The 18,549-nt window shown below is 34.8% G+C and overlaps 2 protein-coding genes across 2 annotated transcripts; one reads left to right on the top strand and one right to left on the bottom strand.

The window, feature by feature from the left end:
* Positions 1-1,073: 1,073 nt before the first annotated feature.
* LOC149219219 (uncharacterized) lies at positions 1,074-2,111 on the top strand. Its single transcript, XM_089386748.1, has one exon. It carries the CDS (start codon positions 1,074-1,076, stop codon positions 2,109-2,111), a length of 1,038 nt encoding a protein of 345 aa, XP_089242874.1.
* Positions 2,112-15,363: 13,252 nt separating this feature from the next.
* On the bottom strand, positions 15,364-16,598 carry LOC149219218 (uncharacterized). Its single transcript, XM_089382546.1, has one exon. It carries the CDS (start codon positions 16,596-16,598, stop codon positions 15,762-15,764), a length of 837 nt encoding a protein of 278 aa, XP_089238672.1. The 3' UTR covers positions 15,364-15,761.
* Between the last annotated feature and the right edge of the window lie 1,951 nt (positions 16,599-18,549).

The raw sequence follows: 18,549 nt of genomic DNA, 5'->3' as shown, positions 1-18,549 counted from the left end.
TATGTGTTTATCATAGGGAGGGTGCATGGCCTTGTCCTCATCCATGAGTGCACCATGGGATGGTTGCCATATGCCCTTTGACATAGCATGTTTTAAGCACTCAATCTACGGTAAGGGTCACATATTTCACAAATATTTTTTTTTATTAATTTGATGTTTAATTTATTCACAATGATATTAATTTGATGTTTAATTTATTCACAATGATTTTTGTTATTATAAATTAGTGTATATGTTTTTTTTTTAATCATTATATTAAAATATAACGAGTAGAGTATGTACACTATAAAATTTAGTATTCAATTCACTACAAAATTTCTATTCAAAAAAAATAAGTTTTCATACACTAATTTAATGTTTAGTTTAATTATGACTTATCAATTAAAGTATTATTATAATTATAATAATAAATATTCAATTGTTAAGATAAATGTCTGAATTTTCAATTATATTAAAATAATATTTATTTAGATCTATATATATATAAATAAAGTCTTAATATATAAAAAGAATTATTGATTCGAAGTCCCATAATTAAAATAATATAATTTTTAATTATATATTATGTGTATATTTGACATATTCCATTTTGTCGTAGTCTACTGTTTTTACGATGTATTACAAATTTTTATTTTTTTTATTTGTTTTCGTGATGGGATGACACACATAAAATATTGAAAATAGCAGCCTCCATTATTGTCGTATCGAGATATTTCATAGTGCACATCCGTAGATAAATGTGTAGTACCTGTCGTTGACTTTTTGAGATTGCTATGTAAGTCGCTCTCACGAACTTTCACTCGTCATCATCCAGATCTGTCATCTCTTGTAATGGCCGAAAGAATCGTTCAACGTCGAAGGTCCATGGAAAGAGTGCAAATCCTGAGCATTGCTAATACATTCGTCACATGAATACTGGAATTCGCTTGACCAAGTCCAGACCATTCCTGTATCTTCAAAGCATCATTTGTTGTATATAATAATAGCAATCCCACCATTAAGCCTCGCACCTCACCCAGTTGGAGCAGGCAAGGCTTTTTAATTGCAAGAGCAAAGGTTTAGGTTTCTGAAAAATGGAGAAAGTGGCCGCAGAGGATCTTCACTTATTTGGCGCCTTTCGCATCGTGAGAGAAGCCTTCAACATCCTCCTCCGCTCCTCCCGTAGTAAACTTCTGTGGGCTTTGGCTCTCACCCTATTTCTCCCCCTCACTTTTGCAAGTTTGGGTCAGAACTTCATCCTCGGCCCTATTCTGCTCAAAATCCAGCAGAAGCAAGTCGAGGCCTCCATCCACCCCGGCGAAACGACTTGGCGTGAATTGGGCTCGGAATGGAGGGAGCTTGTGGGGGTCCTGGCAGCGGACATAGCCGTCGTTTTAACTTTGTGGATGCTGTCCACCGCGGCTGTGGTGTACACAGTGGCCTCCATCTACAGTGCCAACACGAAGGAATTGAAAGTATCGTACGTTAGGGTTTTGGGCAATGACGTTCCCAGGGTGTGGAAACGCCTCATGTTAACATTCATGTGGTTTTTCGTAATCTCCTTCGGCTTTATGACGGTCTCCATGTTGGCCAGCGGCCTGCTGCTCATCCTCTTCCTCCCCACCATACCGTCCCCCTCCGTGGGACTAGACGCAGATGATAAATTGAAAGGGAGGGTTTTAATTATCAATGTAATTCTTCCAATTGTGTTCGTTGCTTGCTCCCAAATTTATATAACTGTGGTGTGGCACCTCGCTAGCGTCGTATCCGTTTTGGAGGACAAATATTACGGCCTGGGTGCCGTTCTGAAGAGCAGCAACCTCATTAAAGGAAAGAGGATAACAGCCTTGGCGCTGCTTATATTTTTCTTTATGTTTGACGGAATAATTGTTTGGTTTTTCGGGTATACAGTGCCGGAGGGGCGTAGCCATGGACTGAGGACAGCGAGGAGGGCTGCGATTGGAGCACTTCTTCTTGGGTTGCATTGTTTTGTTAATGTGATGTGGATGTTGGCACAAAGCGTGTTATACTTTGTCTGTAAATCGTACCACCATGAGAGCATAGATGGTGATTCATCTTTCAAAGTTCATAACGTGGGGGACTATGAGGCTCTGAAGACAAGCAATATTTAGTTGGAGCATATACAGGCTGAACTATAAGAGTAGATATAATCTCGTATTTTCATGCAGTGGTTTGCTTGAGCATATTGAGTATTATGTTAATTTCTTTGTAATAGCATGCATATCCTTTTATTGATCCGCATAGAGAGTCTTGATATGACCTTCTATTGTACAGCTAAATTACTCTAAAACCATATGAGTAAACACTTGTTAACAAATATAACTATATGGGTTTTTTGGTAAGAAAACTTTGAGAAATAATGTGGCGGGATATCAAAAGGGTACACATATTTAGAGTGATATGGTACTGTGATAGGATAAGTGGAACTGTTTAGATATTTTTGTCTTTGCTTTTATATTTTTGTGAATTTTGTCTAAAATTGGGAGACCACGCGTTTGGCTCATGACTTGGGTAAAGTATGGAACCACAACTACATGAGCCAATCCAAACAGCTCTGGTCAAAGGTTTTCTGCTTATAGTAACTGTGCGCGTAAGCATCGACAAGAAGGCATCACTACGACCAGAGGAAAGACCCTTTTAATCATATGAGAGGAAAGAGAGAATATTTCAAAAGAAATGCTTACATTTCTAACACGTCTCAATATCTTGTTTATACAAGAAAATACCTATGTGTGACTTAAAAGCACCAAAATGTCTCGCCTGTAAGAAAAATACGGTTTGCCCATTAAGAAGAATTTTTGGATTAGTGTGCACTGTAATGTCAGACTAAAACTAAATCGTATGGTAAACAACTGTACATTAAAATAACCGTTACAAAATGGATTTCGTTTTTCGAAACATACGTTACAAAATTGCCTTTGTGACTTAGATTTGGCTTGACGACTAATTCATGAAAGGATTTAGTGTAAAGCTGATAGCAGAGACCGCCTTTTATACGATCTACAAGGTCTCCAATAATGACATCAAAAAGCTGGTCTCTGTTTTCCAATATTAAAAAATTTGAATAAATATATAAAATGATTGTTGGAAAGACGAAGGAGACAAAGCATGAATTCACACATAAAATACTAGATGCTGTTTTTCTATTGATCACATAAAACATGATATTTACAATGAGCCCGGTGAAGGGTATTTATCATTTTCCAACTATTATCATTTTCCAACTACCGAATTGCCTAAAATGTCTTACATGCAACCACATACTAAAAGTCGTCTATAAGTTAACTCGACTTGACTCAACACTCAATCACATGTCTAGCCAACTCCTCATGCAAGAGTAATTATCTTATTTTAACACTCCCCATTAATTACAACTGCTAAACTAAAACATGACTCTGTTCTATGTCTCACTTACACTTACAAAACCCAAGTTTTTTCTATGAAACTCAAACACAACTTTTGCTAATGACTTAGTAAATATATAAGCCAATTGATTACTAGATTTACAAGCCTTCAAGTGAACTTCTCCATTGCTCACAAGTTCTCTAATAAAGTGATATCTAGTATCAATATGCTTGCTCTTTTGATGAAACACACTATTCTTGGATAGGGCAATGGTTGAGGTGTTCTCGCAATATATTACTTTTGATCCTTGTTGTTTGTGCTTGAGTCCATCAACTACTCTTCTTAACCACACTGCTTGACATGCTGCTGATGTTGCTACTACATATTCTGATTTTGTTAACGAAAGTGTCACAATGGGCTTCTTCTTAGATGCCCATGAAATCACACCTAAACCAAGGTGAAACATAAAACCAGAAGTGCTCTTCCTATCATCGAAACTACCTGCAAAATCACTGTCTGTGTACCCAATCAAATCTTTCTTTTTTGTGCTTACATACATTATGCCACAATCTCTAGTTCGTGCTATGTATCTTAGAATTCTTTTTCCTGCACTCCAATGTTTGTCTTTTGGAGTCTCCATAAATATGAAAATCAAACTCACTCCTTGCATGATATCTGGTCTTGTAGCTGTGAGATACATGAAGCGGCCACCCAATCTTTTGAATAGGGTTGGATTGACATATGATCCTTCATCATCCTTGCTTAACTTTGTACCTGTTGCAACTGGTGTAGGGACATGTTTGCAATTTTCTGTCCTGAATCTTTTTAACAAATCTTTGGCATATTTATTTTGACAAATAAAAAATCCTTTTTTAGATTGCTCAACTTCTATGCCAAGAAAATATTTCATGAGATTAAGATTTGTCATCTCAAATTCTTTCCTCATGGCTTCTTAAATTCATCTATCTCAAAATCACCTGTAAAAATCATGTTATCAACATATAAGCAAACAATCAAAATTTGTCCATGCTCATTTACCTTTGTGTACAAGGTAGGCTCAATGTTCCTTCTGCAAAATGCCTTCTTGATCATGTAGCCGTCAATTCTGCTATACCAAGGTCTAAGCGCTTGCTTTAGTCCACGAAGTGCTTTCTTCAACATGTAAACCTTCTCATCATCACTTTCAACTTCATATCCTGAAGTTTGCTTCAAATAAATTTCTTCTTCTAGAATTCCATTCAAGAAGGTTGATTTCACAACCATCTGATAAATTTTCCACTTGTTCTGAGCTGTTGTGGCTAGAACTGCTCTTACGGTAGCCAATCTAGATACCGGAGCAAACATTGTCCAAAATATATTCCTGGTTGTTGCGAGAATCCTTTTGCTACAAGTCTTGCTTTAAATCCATCAATTTCACCTTTCGCATTCAATTTTATCTTGTACACCCACTTCACACTAGTGAGATTTTTTTCCTTTGGCAAATCAACCAAATCCCATGTATCATTATTTTCAATAGTTTCAATTTCTTCATCCATGGCCTACACCCCATCTCTATTGCCTCTTCAAACGAACAATGCTGGAATGACAACAATGAAAAATTTGAACTAAAATCCAAATCATCATAAATATCTTTCAAACTTTTCATCTTTCTCTTACCATTATTTGATACATCACCTGATTGATTGTTAAGAGAATATCAATATGTTGATCTGCTTGAAGATCCATGTTGCTCTGAAAATATTGGAGTCCTAGTTGGTGTGTCTATTTGGTATCTTCACCTGTGATTCTTGCTGCTCCTTTTTGGCTACAATATCTTCTTACATTAGTGGCACTTGTGCATCAACTGCTTTGTGTACAGTTCCACTCCATGACTCTTGTTCTTGAACACAACATATCTGCTAATTATGGTCTTCTCTGTGACATGGTTATACAATTTGTAAGATTTTGATTGCTCACTATAACCAATGAATATGTAGTTTTCACTTTTATCATCCAATTTGCCTCTTCGCTCCTTAGGCACATTTGCATAAGCTACACATCCAAATACTCTGAGATAAGATACACTGCAATACATACCTGACCATGCTTGTTTTGGTACTCTATTCATCACAATCTTTGTAGGATATCTGTTGATCACATAAATAACACATGCAACTCCTTCTGCCCAATACTCATTAGACAATTTTCTGCCTTTCAACATGCTTCTTACCATGTTCATAATTGTCCTGTTCTTGCTCTCTACTGCACCATTCGGTTGCGATGTGTGCCTAGTCGTAAATTGTCTTCTGATTCCAAGTTGTTCACATTAATCATGGAATGCCTTTGAGTCATATTCTCCACCATGATTTGACCTCAATACCTTGATCTGTCGATCACTTTGGTTCTCTACTAAGGCTTTGAATTCTTTGAACTTTGCAAAAGTTTCAAACTTCTGCTTCAAGAAGTAAACCCAAGTCTTTCTATTGTAGTCATCAATGAAAGTGAGGAAGTAACAACTTCCACCAATCGAATGTGTCCTCATAGTTCCACACAATTCTTTATGCACTAGCTCACGATGTTGCTTTCCCAAGATGCAACACTCACAGGTACTAGAAGGTTCTTTGATGGGAGGCAATCCTCTGATTATTTGTTTCTACTACAACAACCTTAAAGAAGAAAAGTGCAAGTGTCCAAACCGAAAATGCCATAACCAATAACATGCAACTTTAAAAGAACTCACCTAACCATTGTAATTCATAATTAGAGGAAAGAGATTTTTCCTCGTCATCTACGCCTTTTCTATCAATCACTTGCTTGGGGGCTTCTCATATATAACACATTCTTGAACTTGAAAGACAACTTTGTATCCTTTCAGTGTCAACTGACCAACACTTAACAAATTATGTTTGAGACTAGGAACATCATATACCTCTGAGATTGTCTTCGGTTGCCCCTGCTTCATCAGAATGTTGACCACTTCTTTACCATCTACTTCCACAGTCTTTTCAGACCCCAACTTTACCTCTGTTTACACAGATTGATCGAAATTTGCAACCAAATTCTTGTTTCATGTCATGTGGTTATGGCAACCACTATCGAAAACCTACACATTATCACAAGGTTCATGCATAGTATGGAAAGCTAGGAACATGGAGTTAGTACTCTCTGTAGTGACGTCAGCTCTTTGTTTCCGTTGATCAACTATCTTCTTCCTGCAATCACGTGTATAGTGACCAAATTTATTGCAATAATAAAATCTCACCTTTGATTTGTCAAATATTTGATTATTGTTGAAGCTTCTATAGTTTCTTCCACTTTCATGTTCATGATGTTCTCGTCCATTTCTCTAACCACCATATGTTCTGCACCGTCGTCTGCCTCTCGATCTACTTCTACATCAGCCTCTATCTCTTAAAATATAAAGCTAACTTTTGTAAGAGGTCTCTAAAGTGGAATCCTTATTTCTACCTATCCTTGCCTCATGCAATAGAAGTCATCCCATAAGCTCATAAACTATCAATGATGCCAAATCCTTGGCCTCTTCTATGGTTGCTACCACAACATAAAATTTGGTAGACAAAGATCTGAGGACCTTCTCAAACACTGTTTGATCTTTAATTTCGTCACCATAGATTTTTAACTGATTTATGATAGTTATAAGCTGATTCATGAAAGAATAAATGTCCTCCATCTTCTTCATCTACAAACTTTCAAAATCTCTCCTAGTACTTTGCAACTTAACAATATTGACTTTGGCCATATGTGTATAGTTTGTTGCCAAAGTATCCCATGCTACTTTTGCTGAAGATGTGATCATAATCTTCTGGAACACTACTCGGTCCATTCCCTACTGAATAAGTTGCAACGCTTGTCCATTCTTCTTCTTGTCTGACTTCCATTGTTCTCTTTCCATTATTGAGAGCTTGTGCTTCTGCTTCAGCCTTAGGTTATAAAAACTCAAACTGGACATAATCCCAAACATCATGTGCCTGCAACGTGGTTGCCATATTAATGGCCCATACGTCATAATCATTCCTTGTAGATGGTGGGAATTGGGGCTAGAAATTTGAGAAAGTCATATTTTTCTAAAAATTTCTTTTCATAAGAAAATTTCATTGAATAAATTTTTTCAAAAGTACACTTTTCAAGAAAACCCTAAATTTTTGTTTTATAAAATAGATTTACGAAAAACAAGTCTTTTTTAAAATCTCTTAAATTTTTTTATATATAAAAGAAATCTTTTTAAAAAATATTTATATATAAAAAAAAAACCTTTATTTTTAATGTGCTCTCTATTTAATAAAAAGTACCCACTCAACATATATGGTCAACGGATTTTAACATATAACAAAAAACAACTTTCGAATCTCTTTTTATATGTTTTAAAACACACTTATAACATGGTACACAAATCCGTGATTATGTACCGCATTAGATTTTTAACATGCTAATGCTCCTCTTGTGGGAATGATATGCAGTAAATGATGTGCATGTTCGGGAGCAAAGTGTTAATGCTTTAAGGCTTCAAAAATTCAAGGAACACACATGGACTTGTAATGCGGCTCTATGTTATTCCTTCCAGTGTTATAACACACTATATATCACCTACAAGGTGCATTGTAGCACAAATACCATGACAAAAATTATATTTTTCCTCTCACGCAAATTGCTGATAATCCATTCTCCCTCGCTCTGTATAATATTGTTCTTATACCAATTTGTTGTAAAGATGGAGGAGACAAATCATGAATTCACACATAAAACACGATCTACTGCTCTTCTATTGATCACACAAAACATGATACTTACAATAAACCCCATGAAGGGTATTTATCCTTTTCCAACTAGCGACTTGCCTAAAATATCTTGACATGCGACCACACACTAAAAGTCATCTATCACTTAACTCGACTTGACTCAACACTCAAATTCTCAATCACTCAGTTAATTGAATCTCCATGTTTAGCCAACTCCTCATCTAGGAGTAATTATCTTATTTTAAGAATGGTCAACATTTTTTTCGCTTATGAAAGAAGATTTAAATGTATAGTAGAAAATTAAAATACAAGAGCCATATTTCAACATTCTTTCTTGTTGAACTTAGAATTGAATTGAATCTTTCAATGCCTCATTAATGTCACACATAACAAGTTTACTTAGGCTCATGTGCCTCGGTATTTCCCTGGCAGTTGATCCCTCACTACCTTCCATTATGAAAACAACCTTAGGGTGGTCCTTACACAACATCGGGCTCTCTTTTATCAAAATTAATTAACAGAAATGACATTTTATGTATCTCGTTACTAAGTGCTTGCAAGAAATATAAATAACTAAAGGTTTATATTAAAGACTGGGAATATACTTGGAGTGGTGAACCAGAGCTGGATGCACCAAAGATTCATGATAAATAAACTCATCCATTTCTATAATGTGTGACTTACCATCGATAACAAGAATCTTACTGAGAAAGAGTATCTTAACAGAAATTTCCATATATCATGGATGCATTTAGAGGCAAGTTGACAATGCATACCTTTCCGAAAAGTTTGGTGTCGAGGAACACTATCTCTTGATAGTGACTAACTAGAGTATAAAAATGTTGGCAATATTAATATCCCTTCAAAATAATTGTTGATCTAGAGTCAAATTAATAACGTTAGTTCGTTGTTTTGTACTCTACAATTACTGTAGAAAGAATTTGGGTTTTCAATGAAAAGCAACCAAACAAATCCATTCAATAATCTAGGTTATCAAAATGCGAGTAAACCCATGCAGTTTGAATCCTTTGGTTGCTTGGGCCAACGTTCAAGTCTTGGGGATATTACTCCATAAAACAAAAAGATTGTGACCAGGGGATTCTAATCACATATTTGGAAAGCACTGCACACTCGACTTGTAGGCTACAAAAAGAAAGAAACATTACCAGAAAATGGCTAATTAGTTACTAAAAAAATGAATAAAATTTGCATATAAACGACCATTTTTTAGGCGATGACCAATGGTAGCTAATTTACAGTATCTTACAACGCAACCAACTTTTAGTCGTTTTTAGCTTAGTCATTAATTAGTTGTCTCCATTTGACCATCTAGTAGTACTTTTAGTCATATATTTGGTCGTTAATTTGTCATTGACTTAGTCATTAATTATCACAATTAATGACAAAATATACAACAAATATATTACCATATGATCGCCGGAGAAAACCAATTAATTACCAAAGAAATATGACCAAAATGTTGGTCATGTTATACGATACTATAAATTAGCTACTAGCAGTCATATATATACAAATTTTAGTCACCATTTGGAACCAATTAATGACCAGAGAAATATGACTATATTTTGGTCATGTTATAAGATACTATAAATTAACTACTAATAGTCATAGTAATGCGAAATTTAGTCATCATTTGTAATCACAAATTTATCATTTACAGTAGTCATTTATATTTTTTTGGTAGTTTCATATTCATTATATAAACCACTAATTCAGTAGTTTATATTCATTTCATTTACTTTCATTAATAATCATTATAAAAAACTAATTTAGTTGTATATTCATTTTATTTGTGTTCATCATTAATCAATATGAACTACTAATTCAGTAGTTTTAGATTGATTTTATGTGTTCATTATTAATAAGCAAAAATTAATTAGTATGATTTTGCAACTAAATAAAAAATATGTCATACAATATGCATATTCATCTAGTATGAAAACACGAAGTTACATATGTTAATTACAATACTACATAATATCACGTGCAACTATAAATAATTTCAACCGTAAATTATATTATATAAAATTTCAAGTATTACAATATTATTTTCTAACTTAATATTGGTTGGACTGTAATTTAAACATGAAATATTGTTTCATCACTTCAAAACATTATCATTGTGTTTCCAAGACATTGCAAGTGAATTCACCAACTTTGAAGACTTGAGGATCAATCTTTTTCTGTGTGTCTTATCCGAGATATTGGCTCTAAGGGTATCACTAGACTGGTTCTCTTCTTTCTCTTTTTTCATTTATCGCTCCAGTGTCATTGTTCTCTTATTTCTTCAATTCTTGCTTCTTACCATCAATATTGCGTTCCTCTCCTGAAAATAAAAGAGATACAATGTAGACAATAAGAAATGAAATACAATGAATATTGGAATATAAACTAAAGTATACTATAAAATATTTATACGACATATACATCAACATTGGCAATGTCAATGCCATTTTTCTCCATAAAATCCAGAAACTCAAATAATTTTTCTTCAGTTGGATCGAATAGTGGACAGTATGTTGTTACATGACCTATATAAACAATTAAATTCAAACGTCACCATAGAAAATAAAAACTTAGTAACTTAGCGTTCAACCTTCAGAGAAATCTTAAGCACAATCTAGCTAACTAAGTTACATACTAAAAATCTCAGACTGTAGATAACTTGTGAAAACAAATAATGCAAGGTGTGATTTATAGTCCTTATCATTTTATTCATAACAGATTTGATTCTCTAAAACATGAACTTGGTCAAGTATATAGAAAACCTATGCTCAAATAAAAAAATGAAAGTAAACTTTTTCAAATAGTCATAAATTTTCCTTATCACAAAATAGGTAAATGGATTTCAATTAATATCATGAATACTAATCCCATATTCAAGCTTTGGATGTTTAAAATGACATGATGCCAAGTATTTTCAATTTCATGGTTAAAAAACAAAACAAAATCAAAGGAAACGTTCAAAATACAATCAAACAATAGATGTGATATCATGGAATGAGCATTGCAGTTATAAAATATTTGTTTACCTCTCTACCCGTGTCTTGTCTAACATTCCTAAAAGATATTTTTTCCCAAAATAGTGACAAGGTGAAGGAATACAAACATTAAAAATAATAGGAATCCCTACCAGAAACATTTCCAAAGTTGATGGAGCAAGTGCCTGAAGGATCTCCAAAAAAAAATGAATCATATCCAATACATGCTCTACATTCTCTCCCCGTCCTTTTTTAAATCTCATTTCCTATAACCTGCCCACATCAGGGTCAAGAAACAATTAAAAAAATGCATTGACATTTTTTATTTTTTTATCTTTTATATCTATAAAGTTCGAATCTAATTTGTTTCTGGAGCATATTAATTCATATTTTAAGTCTTCCTATCATGAGAAGGTGTCAATCAAGTAGGACAATAGAAAAATCGACCTTAATGTGGTAGGAAAAATAACATATATGCAAAATAAAAAACCACATATTACTTATATTCAAACTTTCTATATGGTGTACTCTTAGACAGATTTTTAAGATGTTCCTTTGCCTTTACCAATGAAGATTGTAGCTTTGTTAAATTCTACATCCTCTCATTCAACATCAATTTCTGAAAAATGAATGTCACATGTTATTTTTTCCCATTTCTCAACATGCTACAAATGATAAATTGAAATTCACATAAAACTAAGAGAAAACCCTTTTCTAACCAAATCAAACAAACAATGCCTCTAATAAAACTTTACACCTAAAAGATTAATCAACCATGTTCTTAGGCTAAAGGCGAGATTCCTTGAATTATCTTTAGGGAATACTTAATGGGATATTCATATTTTTACCATGATGTAAATTCGGTGTGAAAAACAATATATAAATCCAAGTTATTATCATTTCCACTAGTGGCCCATTCTTAACTAGTTGTACCCCATCGTATCATTTTCACATGTTATGTCTACATACCCACCAGAAATATCAAATATGGTAAACAAATGGCATTTTGGAATTGTTTCTAAAAATTTCATTTACACACCCTTCCAATGTATCTGACCAAATTCACCCACTTGAATTTCTTCTTTCATATATATTTACATCCCAAAAAATATCCATGTCAAAAACCAAGACAACCCCAATACCTTTGGATCCTAACAGTCATCCATATAGGCTAGAAATCATAGGAATTAGTAATCCCTTACAGTTAAAATTGTTAAAGTATAATTGTTTGACGAAGAACAAAGAATGGTAAGAGAATAATAATTATCTGACAAGTAATTACCAAGATCAGAAATTTAACTTGCAATTGAATTTCAACACTCATTTGGAACCAATGGTATGAATTGTACATTCAACATTCTTATATATAAATATTAATTATATGTAAATATTACTTGTCCTATTATGTATATTACCATATTCCATATATTATTAATATTAGTGAATATACGAACCTTGGTTGTTATAGACTCGTTGAAACCTACCAAATATTCAAGAGAATTAACAACTCTTTGATGATAACATCCAACTTTTTCATCATGGGGATACCAAGAAAACGTTGCTCTGTTGGATTAACTATACAAGGACAAAGCATGATCTATCAAGGCTGCCAATTGCAACCTGACTTTACACATTTTTTCCAGGTTGGATGCATACAAATTCCAAGTTAAGTTTAAGCTTCATATTTCTCTCTTGCAATTTCCATTAACTAAATTATTTGTCTTTTATTGGCCTGCAAGATTCTAGAGCCTTACCTATGGATTGTTACTTAAATGACTACTCTAAAATTTATTAGCTTTATTCAAGAAATCTTACACCTATTCTTTAAATTTAAAATCTCTTCATCGATTAGTGTTAGTGAGGGTGTCTTTGCATACAACTTACCATTACTCTTAAAATTAGCTACAATGTGCAATATCTTTAACTCAATTGGGTTAGATATTATTTTATTTTCTTCACAAGTTGTGTCTATAATCTTGTTCAACTTGGTTGTATTAGGTCGTAGACTGATTGTAATTGGCAGTAGAGGAATTAGCCTCAAGAGAAGAAAGTCATATAAAGAAGAGATATTGGGTTTGAGAAGAGGTGAGATGTGAAAAAAATCTTCACTTGTTTTATTCTCAAGGAAAATTTTTATTCAATCTCAATTTGCTAAGGACAAACAAGAAGAGAAATTCATGCTTGGAAACTAGTTCACATGAATTGCTCTAGTAGAATAAACTAATTCAATTGTACCTAAAATGTAAATGGGACGATAAAATGAGGAATTTATTTATCTGTTTATATGCAAAGATAATAAGATTGAACATGTTAGCACTTGAGATTTCACCTCAGGCTGAAAAGGCAAATCTCAAAAGCTACATCAAACCATTTCACCTCGTAGCTAGCCCTACGGGGTATGAGAAGGCTCTCTCTGGTCTATCTCGGTAAAATCTTCAATGGAATGTGATGACCAATCAAAGGTAACACTGATATTAGGCTAGTAAACTGATTAAAAGGTTGATTTGGGGGTTTTTGGGGTTTTTTAATTAAATAACGGGGTTTTTCTGGGTTGCATGGGCAAAATGACAGCTTCAAACAGAGAAATATAATGAACAACACAGGTTGACGACTGAGGCAAGGTAGGCAAGGAATTTAGCATCAAATCTAGATTTTTAAATGGGATGGCAAGACTGGTGAGGAGCTAAGGAGGGAAAATAATACTTTGAATCCTCCTTAAACAGAAGAAAACATTGAATTGAACAAACTTAAAAGTGGAGCATGGCAGGCATGAATTCTCACTTTAACACTTCATTTGTTCATTTAGATATGATCATGTAGTGAAATGGAACATAACAGATTACATATGAAACACAAGAAACACCTATGCTAAATTAACATACCACAGGGATCTCAGATGTTAGAGCTATGAAATTTCATTAAGAATCTCTGTCATTGACTGTACAATGAAGCTCAGTTTCTCCTCCAGCTCTCAGCACTCAGAAACTCTCCCCTCTCTTCTCTCTCCTTTACAAATGAATTTTTTAATACAATAAATACATGCTGCTAAGGAAAAACAAATCGACTCCCTAAAACCTCTACGCTGTTTCACCTGAAATTACATAAAATTATGAAAGGGCGTTTCATCTATTCTAAACATGGAACAGCGTTCCTCTAAAATCCTCTGATGGCTTGACATATGGAGCGCTGATCCTTTTGAATCGGGACTGAGGATAAAAGTAGGCGAATTGACCTCGTTTTCTGCTGTGACAGATGTCTTAAAATGCTATGAGACAGTTGAGCTCGGGGGCATAAACAATTCATGTATTACAAATACGATCTAAAATAAATGGGAAAAAACTGCTCTTTCTATTTTGAGCTAAGTATTTATTTAGCCAAGTCATGATGTTGAATGCCTCTTCAGCGTCTTCGTCTTCCTCAAGAGAATCGGGATGATGAGCAAAACCATGGCCTTTACGATGTCACTGCAATGCCATAAATGGTCCCTGTCCAGATTTTATGCCGCATATTTTCCTTAGATGAAACGAACACCTTAAATATTGCAACAACTGCCACGTGATGCCTGAGTTTCTTGTAAGCACCTTAATCACCAAAGAGATGGCATTTTCTGATCAAATCAAGCACAGAAATTTGCGCAATCAAGGTCCAATCTAAATTCAACAGGAAATACACACAATGGAGAGAGGGACCCCATGTTGAATAAGCAGAATGTTGTATCTGGCATGTGTTTTGTGTCATTGCTTGGGTTTTCAAACTGGAAATTAAAAGAAAATCCTGAGTGCAAAACTATCTCATCGCTGGATCTCTGTATCTGGAAAATATATTTTCTATTCCTTCCATAACTTCTGGATATAAAGTTCTGGTTGTTGTGAAAGCAGAAATATTTCCCTTAAGCTGTTCCATGGATGTTGCACCAATAATTGTGCTTGTCACAAATGGGCGATCACGTGTGAAACCAAGTGCAATTTGAACTGGGGTAAGGCCATGTTGATGTGCCAATTGAATATACTTTTCAGTAGCTTCCTTAGCCAAAGAATTATTATAGCGACTCATGTATCCTGGAAAGAGATTAAACCGCCTTTTCTTCGATGCCACAGAATCAGGATTTGTATACTTCATACATACGAACATACATAAGAAGATATTGCAAATCTCAGCTTGTGCTAATGTTAAAGGTGAGGTCCCACTTATCATGGTCAAAGCTGGGTCAGTTTCATCCCATCAAGATCGTAGCTTTTGTTTGCAAAGCCACAAATCATGAAAATGCCAACCTTCTGCAGTGTACTGCCCAGATCGCTGTATCAATTGCACGAATTGCAGGCTTAATTTCTATCCTTTTCATGGAACAGTAGACAAGAAAATCCCGAGTATCTTAACTATTCTGAGTGATATCGCACAATTTAATAAGGGGAACAAAGTAAGACGTTTCATGAATCACTAGACCAAACTTAGTATTTTGCTAGAGATGTTAACCTCTGTAAAATCATTGTAAGCTTCACTCTTGTCTTCTATTTAAAAGGAATCATTTTTATGACCAATTTTTATGGGACAGCGGCACTATCCTTCCTCCTGGGGTATCAGTGCAAGATATAATGTGAGTAAATGCCAAATTCATATGAAGATCTTGTCTATTTTCTGTGATTGACCTTGATAGACACCCATGCAGATGTCTATGTTTCTAACTAAGTGGTTCTCTTTTGCCTCTTGTATACGTTTGCTCAGAAGTATTGAGTTTGATTCCACCCTTCAATTTCGATCGATAGGAAAAACCCCTGTTCTTCATCAATTGTAAAATATATTTTGCCTCTACAATCTTCCCCGCAGATTCATAAAGATCGATAGCCATCCTATAAATGTGCTTATCGGGTTCTATATAATCCTGCAGCTTTTCGAACAAGAGAATCCCTTCATGTGTGTGACCATTGTCACGGTATATCTTCAGCATTGTGCGGTGACAAGCCAAGTCACCCTTAAGTTCTGCCTTCTCTATCTCCATGTATAACCTGGAAGCATCCTCAACCAAGCCAGCCTTTCCAAATGCAAAAACCAAATGACTAAAATGGACAAGTCCTGGGGCCAGCCCTTGTCGATGCATTCTCTTGAGGAGGTCTTCTGCTTCTTGAAATCTTTGACAGTTTGTGTAAGCACAAATTAGTGAAAGGTAAGTATAGGAATCTGGAGAATGACCTGCATCCTGTATTTCAATGAAAACTTCCTCTGCTCTGGTATGCTGCCCTGACCTGGCATATGCATCGAGAAGGGTATTGTATGCTATCTTCCCAGGTTTTATACCCTCTTGCCGCATCCTATTGAACAACTCAGCAGATTCACGGAAGAAACCAGCTTTCCCGTAACAACTTATCATGTTGTTGTATGTCTTTTCATCTACTGAGAGGCCAGATTTCTGCAATGAATTGAATATCTGAACAACATTCTCTAATTCTCTAGCCTTCCCATAGATACTGATCATTGTGTTATATGTCTGAAGCGAGGGAACAATACCAGCAGCCTTCATATCATTATATAAATCGATGGCTTCCTTTAGTTTTCAAGGGTATATGAGGCTATGACTATTTGATCAAGATCTGGACCTGCAACATCAGCGATACTGGATGAAGCAGAATAATTGCACAAAGACATTGTCCTGAAATTTATCTGAAACCATATGACGAAGTTTGATAGTAAACTGGACCAATGAATATTTCACAAGTAAGCTCTGTACCAAGGGTGCCACTGTAGAGAACCTCTGTGCCATGATAGTTGAAACCATATGAAGATAAAACTTGACCCAATTCATCAACAGTAGAGTCTGATGTATGCTTTGTTTTCTTTGTGCTTTTACAGAGGTAGGAGCTTGAAGACGCTGCCAGTTGAAGAGCTGAAGATAAATTACATAATCTAAAACAACACATTAATGATTTCTTCTTCAAAACAGGGTTTTGAAGGAGAATCAATCTCTGACATGAGACGGAGTCTAACAGAATAGATGTGAATAAGACTTTCTTGACTTTCAGTCACATGCTAAAGATTAAGAAAAATGAGAAAAGTGAGTTTAAGATGGACAAAATAGCTAAATCTGAAATATAAATTTCTACATAGTTAGTTTGAAGACATCCATACGAAATGTATATTCTTCACATGAGAACACTAGCTTAGTGGACGATTTTCTTAGTAGTTAGGCAATGAATATTTGGTCAAAGGGAGAGGGAATGCTAAATTTAAGGGAGCTCACAATCATTTGTTTCCTTCACCTCTATTAAAAAGAATATCATCCACCTGCATAGATCAGAGTAGGGACGCTACACCACTCTACTTACCATCAATGTAATTGAATATATTACAGTGGGGCATGGCTACTTTAACAACAATTTGTGTCTTCATCAATGTCATGCTCCTCTCATTGTTCATGTAATTGTGTAGTTGTAAGGATGCAAAGAAAGGGTGTGATGGATCAAATCGTGTGAAAAAAGGATGGGGATGGTATGGCAATCAACTGTCCATGAAAGGGAAAAAATGAAGGTAGAAGAAAACATGGCTTGAGATAAATGGTGGAAAAACTATGAAATGGGAAACTAACGTGTAGGGGATAGGAAAGAGGGAAAGAAATCAGACATAATCCAATAAAGTTGAACAACATAATTTATTTATCCAACAAATAAATAAACTTGAGAAAATATAAACAAGTGAGTCTTCGTTATCGCATGCCAATGATCAAAATAAATGAGTTTAAGATGTAGAAAATTCACTTGAGATTTGGCATTATGGATTGTATGTCCATGGATATCTTCTCGAAAAGGTATTCATTGTTTAATTGATGAGACCTTCTCACTAACACATTTGATGCATACCTATTAGGGCTCGATAAAACTAATTCCATCCTCATATCAAAGTTGTGATGGAAGAGCCTGGAAATCTCCTTCTTTATGTATTTGACTCCCCAATGAAAGAGGGAGTTTTTTGCTAAAATGGATAAGAAGAATATTGTGTTAGTGCCCTATTTGGAATCGGAAATCTAAAGTTTCCCTTGGGCAAGTGGAGAATGATATCAAGATTCTATTGCAAGTTTATGATCATCATGTGTCGATAGCCAATTGGGTTGCAAAGATTTTCTGATTAACTTAGAAGTACTGATTATAGAAAAATCACAACCAATGGTTAGTTTTGGCTCTCCTATGATGAGCATAAATTAATATTATAGGGCACCTAGTTATACTAAGGCAAGGTGTATGGCAAGTGTAGGAGACCTGCCTTCCATCGATCTAAGGGACCTGCATTTCATCGATCACTGTCTAGTTATCTCTTGTAACCATGATTGGGTGTATACCCATTTTCTTTAGACCTTCTATGACAACAACTGCCTCCCTTTTAAATGGATTAGAGTCATCATTAAGTTGTGTTTCACTTGTCCACGATTTGGTTTATTCACGAAATTAGGCGTCGAACAAATCGATGAACATATCAAAATT

This window comes from Pinus tabuliformis, chromosome Q (genome assembly GCF_031772625.1).
Source record: "Pinus tabuliformis cultivar Carrire ecotype Pingquan chromosome Q, CPIR1, whole genome shotgun sequence".
NCBI classification, from domain to species: Eukaryota; Viridiplantae; Streptophyta; class Pinopsida; order Pinales; family Pinaceae; genus Pinus; species Pinus tabuliformis.
The sequence above is the reverse complement of the archived record's forward strand: the minus strand, read 5'-3'. Positions and strand labels throughout refer to the sequence as shown.

Bases quoted from the DNA above. Each gene is read 5' to 3' on its own strand.
- LOC149219219 (XM_089386748.1), top strand. From the start codon at position 1,074: ATGGAGAAAGTGGCCGCAGAGGATCTTCACTTATTTGGCGCCTTTCGC.
- LOC149219218 (XM_089382546.1), bottom strand. From the start codon at position 16,598: ATGAAGGCTGCTGGTATTGTTCCCTCGCTTCAGACATATAACACAATG.